Source organism: Myiozetetes cayanensis, unplaced genomic scaffold, assembly GCF_022539395.1.
Source record: "Myiozetetes cayanensis isolate MyiCay16 unplaced genomic scaffold, myiCay2020 scf6-25, whole genome shotgun sequence".
Classification (NCBI taxonomy): domain Eukaryota; kingdom Metazoa; phylum Chordata; class Aves; order Passeriformes; family Tyrannidae; genus Myiozetetes; species Myiozetetes cayanensis.
This window is the reverse complement of record NW_026087853.1, coordinates 3051429-3056853: the sequence shown is the minus strand read 5'-3', so window position 1 is coordinate 3056853 and position 5425 is coordinate 3051429. Positions and strand designations below refer to the sequence as shown.

Below are 5425 nucleotides of genomic sequence, written 5' to 3'. Positions count from 1 at the left end.
GCCATGAACTCTGAAGCAGAAAACCAGAAGTCAGCATAGACTGATGATATTTCACAGAAACATGTTAATAACTACTTCAAAAGAAGAAAGGTGATATTTTTAAAGAATATCTTTTAATTCTTATGTCTTTTTTTTTTTTGGCACAGCAATTTACCCCATTTTAACTCTTAATTCTTTGTAGATCTTCTTCTGAAGAGGAGAGCCTTATTCAAAAGATGAATTTCAGTTTTCTGTTGTACTTGTTTAAATAAATATATTTCAGTTACCATGTAAAAATAAAATTGCATTTTGCAAGTAAGACAGTACCATCTTTGAAGTCAAGAGGGGCAAAGTATTAAACCTGTTTTCCAGATATAAAAAAATTTACTATAAAACCAATTTTTTCTGATTTTTTTTTTTGCTAAACTGAGAGTAACCTTTGCTTAAACCTGTACCTTATAATGTTCTTGCTGTTCTTAATTCTGAAATTGAAACTTTCAGTTTGGATAAAGTAACTCTACTAGGGAGAGAAAGATGTGTTGTTGAAGTTGGACATCTGGCATGCAGAATTCATGGACCACAAGGATATTTTGCAGAAATCCAAAGGTAAAGAAGAGCCTAACAACAACTCGCTAGATGTGATGGAAAGTCCCTACCAGTGCCAAAAGATACCAAAAAGACGAAAAAGAAAGTCTTAATAAGCATGAAGAGGGAGGACTTAATGACCAGTAGAGAAGAGACTACTCATTAATAAAGGGACTGATATCATTTAGAACCAATGAACATTCATTTCTTTCTTTCCCAAAAATTAATAGATAGGTGAACACCTGTTGCATTGGTGTCTGTGAGTAAAGTAATGCCTTTCTTTCTAACATTGAAATTGCAGTGTTAGAGGGGTTTATTGTCCCAACAAATTTGGAGGGGTTTTGGTGACAGGTGTACAAATCTGATGAGAAGCATCTGAGAGAACTGGGTGCGTTTAGAATGTGGGAAATGCTGCTCAGGGGGGACTAATTGTTCTGTACAAGCAGCAGCAAGGAAGTGGTGTCCAGGTGGGGGACGGTTTGTTCTCCCAGGGAAGAAGCACTGAGACAAGAGGAAAGGGCCTCAAGTTGCGCCAGGGGAGATTTAGATTGGATCTTAGAAAAACTTCCTTCACCAAAACGGTTCTCAATCTTAGGAACAGACTGCCCAAGGAAAATGGCTGAGTCACCATCGCTGGAGGCATTGAAAAGGCCTTTTGATGTGTCATTTGGGTACATGGTTTATTGGTGGAATAGGCAGTGTAAGCTTTGCAGATGGACTAAGGACTGTATGCGTCTTTCCAACCTCCGTAATTCAGAGATTTAACTTAAACTCAACCAGTGCAGAGTCTGGGCTTGGACTCCAACATCCTCGAGGCTCCCTTGAAACCTGGATATTCCATGTGACTGCCACTGAGGAGCAGCTGATAATAAATCCCAAAGAAAGAAAAAGGGAAGTTCTTGGAAGAAGATCAACTCCAGGGCAGCCTTAACCATTACCCCAGGCCCACTCGGAATTGCTGAGCTGGGGTGGGCATGAAGGGCGGGGCTGGCGCTGCTGTGATGTGATCGGGCTCTTGTGACATCACAGGGGTCGTGTCACAATGGGGGCAGCTCTAGAGGGCCCAGCAGGTAACGCTGCCCCAGTAGAGCCTGGACAATTGGTGAGTGCACACGCAGGGCCGAGGCTGGGCTGCACGAGGGCTGGGGCCGAAACTCTGTCCCTGGGGATGGGTTCTCACTCTCTATGCAGGGGCAATCCCTCACCAGAACACCTTGGGCATACAATGGTGCTGCTGCTCCTGGGGCAGTGGCACAGACCTGGCTACCTCTCAGCTGTTCTGGGGCCCTCTCCTTCCTGCTCCCACATCCCTGCACCTCCCATCCCTACTCCCCTCACCTTTAGCTCCTTCCCTCCCTTTCATCCATACTCAACTCCTTCTCTCTTCCTGCAGACCATGGCTTCCAAAACGTTTCTTTTCGTGCTTTTGCAAACCCTCATCCAGTACCCACAGCTGGTGGGTGATGGGCTGGATGAGGCCACCCGTCTGCGCGTGGAGTTGCGCGCCGAACTCCTGAACAGGGAGATGACTCGGCTGCTGCAGGAGCTGGAGCAGAGCAGCCTGGAGCGCACTCTCAGGGCCTGGGGAGCCCTGCTCTGGGCTGCCTTGCAGCAAGAGAAGTTCTGGGCTCTGGTTGTTGTCCTGGGCCTTCTCTTGGCACTGTGGTTTATGCGCCGGAGAAGGAGCCGCCAGCCAGACAACAACGGCGAGGAGGAGGAGGTGGAAGACAGAGAAGACCATGAAGATTTTGCCCCTGAAGTAGAAGAAGAAGCCACTGTTGAGAATGCCATGAGATGGCTTTTAGTGCAACTGATACCTTGGCCTGTTCAGGATCTGAAGAGAGGTTGCGAGGTGACAAGAGTCCTGATAGACAACTTCACATTTGTCTTTGGGCACATCTTGTCCAACAGTTTCCACCCGGTGCCTCAAAGTGCATTAGGGGTGGGCAGTGCCTTTGAAGGGTGGAGTACCCGGGAGAAGGATGTCGTGTACAGTGTCCTTGTCCCCCTCACTCCTCCCCCGGGGCATGCCTTCCATCTGGAGATGGACACTTCAGGCCAGTTGCCCGGGAGGAACTTCCGTGTCCGCGTGGAGCCGGTGTGCACCTGCACGAGGGAGCAACAGGACGAGAACGTGCTGTGCTTCCTCCACCACCCAGAGGAAGAGCAAAGGAGGAATGAGGAGCCCAGTCTCCTCCACACCCTCTGCTCTGGCTCCTACCTAGACGTGGACAAAACTGCCCGCTGGTTCTACCAGCTGGTGAGAGCAGCCTGGGTGGCTTTGCCTCAGGCACACACTTGGCACTTAGTGCTGCTGCCCTCCAGCCGCTCCTGTAAATTCAAGGTGAGCAGAGGCCGAGAGAGCCTGATGGTTGAGGTGCTGTTTGGAGTGCAAGAAGGCAATTCAGACATCTATGTGAGCAGCCAGCCCACAGAGGCCCTCTTCACCCCAAGCACAATGTGGCCGGAGACCTACGCCGTGGCCGAGATGAAGTTCTTCAGGCACATTGCCCGGCAGGCTCCACCAGACAGCTGGCACCTCAAATGCCTGCAGCTCTTAGCCCATGCTCTGCTGGGCATTGGCTTCTCCACCTACACCCTGAAGACCATTGTCATGCACCTCCTGAACACCATACCCGTGTCACGCTGGGGCAGGAGGCAATTCTTGCGGCGACTGGGAGATGCCCTGGAGTACCTGCACGGCTCCCTGGAGGAGAAACGCCTGGACCACTTTGTTCTGGGCAACCGGACACTGCCTGGGGAGATTATCTTGCCCCCGGATGTCAAAGCTGCTGAGCCACTCAACCTCTTCCATCGCCTGGCACAGGATCCCGATGCCCACACCCAGGCTATGAGGGAGTACCATGAACTGGGAGATCGGATTGAAAGAATTGTCCTCTACGGCCATTGAAAGAGGTCTGCCCATCGAGACCTGTGCTTGTGGGGCTCACAGCTGCAGGCAGACAACCACCTTATACCGCAGGCAAAAGGAGAGGAGGATTTGGGATCCAGAGGGAAGAGAAAACCCTGTGCAGCAGCACTCTGCCATCACCATTCGCCTCTCAACAGTCTGCCCAGCACAGCATCCAGTGATGACCAGGGGGCCTACAAAGATACTTTCATCCTCCTTTCCCCTCACACTCTCATGGTCATTGTGGCCATTTGAGATGGGCCCAGGAATTCTTTCTGGCAGCTCCCGCTGCTCAGGGATCAAGTGAAAGGCATTGCTAATATTCCTAAACTCTCTCTCTCTCCTTGTTCCCTGACGGGACATCAGTCGGTCAGCATTTTGCCAACTCTGTTGGTTCTGACCTGACATTTTTCATATAGAAGTATATATTTTTAATTCATAGATAGATTTTTAATTAATAGAACATATAAAAATAGAGTTCACGTAGTGCACAGATCTATTTAGAAGTTAGTTAAACAATAGTTTTTCAATAGAAATAGAGCACAAATAAATCTCTCCCAGTGTCTCCCCATGTGCCCTTAAGGGACACCCTGAGGTCAGCACTGTACCAAGACTATCTTTCCCAGTCTGGGTCTTAGTTGACCTCAGTTTTCTTACTTATAAAGAAACCTTTTTAAATACTTTTAGCTATTTATAATATATGTTTTAGGGAACCTTTTTGATGATATTTTTAGATAAATGTAGCACCAATAGATCTCTCCTTATGATTCCCGTTACACACCTACCTCCCTGTAGTCACTGCATTTATGACTGGAAATCCAGAAAATGCTTTCTCCTTTCTTCAATAAAGAGTGCTACTCCAGAAATTGATCTGTGCAAGTTTGTATGGAACTCAACCAGGCCTGGAGTCGTGGTAAATCACACTAGCTGTGAGTCTGTGCTCGTGAACACTGGCATTGAGCTCGACCAAACGGAGAGTGCTGAATTGGTTCTCCTCCCAAATTAGGCCTCCTGCCACACGGCCCCTCTGCTCATGGAATCTCAGAATGGCTCGGGCTGAAAGGGACCTCACAATTCATCTGGATCCAACCCCCTGCCATGGGCAGGGACACCTTCCAGCAGATGTGGTTTCTCCAAGCCCCATCCCACCAGGCCTTTAACACTCCCCGGGTTGGGGCATCCACAGCCTCTGGGGTCAACCTGTGCCACTGCCTCACTACCCTGACACTCAAGACTTTCTTCCTACTATCCAAACCAAGCCTGCCCTCTGAAATCTAAAACCATTCCCCCTTGTCCTCTGACTACGTGCCCTTGCAAAAAGTCTCGCCTTATCTCTCTTGTAGGTTCCTTTCAGGTACTGGAAGGCAATAAGGTCACCTGAAAGCCTTCTCTCACCCCAATCCCAATTCTCTCAGCCTTTGCTCATGGCAGAGATGCCCCATTCCACTCATTCCCTTCCTTCTGTTGGCCACACACCCCTGCAGCACTGTGAAAAAGCAATGTCTTGCTTTCTAACACTAAAACTGCAGTGTTAGGGGGTTTTCTTGTCCCAGCGATTTTGGAGAATTTTGGTGACAGGGGAACAAATCTGATGGAAAGCATCAGAGAGAAGTGGGGATTTTTAGCATGGAGAAAAGGAGAGTGAGGGAGGACCTAATGGTCCTCTACAACCACCTGAAAGGAAGTTGTAGCCAATTGAGAGGTTGTTTATTCTCTCTGGGACCCAGCATTAGGATAAGAGATGTCTCAAGCTGCACCAGGAGAGATTTCAATGGGGTCATGGGAAGAAATCCTTCACCAAAACGGTTCTCAACTTTAAAAACATACTGCCCAGGGAAATGGCTGAGTCACCATCCTTGGGGGCATTGTAAGGACCTGTCAATGTGTTATTTGGGTACATGGTTTATTGGTGGAATAGACAGTGTAAGGTTTGCAGATGGACTAAAGATC

The 5425-nt window shown here is 48.5% G+C and overlaps 1 protein-coding gene across 1 annotated transcript; it reads left to right on the top strand.

Moving 5' to 3' along the window:
* The first annotated feature begins 1960 nt into the window (after window positions 1–1960).
* Window positions 1961–3475, top strand: LOC126650591 (inositol 1,4,5-trisphosphate receptor-interacting protein-like 1). Its single transcript, XM_050335572.1, has one exon. The coding sequence runs from the start codon at window positions 1961–1963 to the stop codon at window positions 3473–3475; it is 1515 nt and encodes a 504-aa protein (XP_050191529.1).
* Window positions 3476–5425: the final 1950 nt, after the last annotated feature.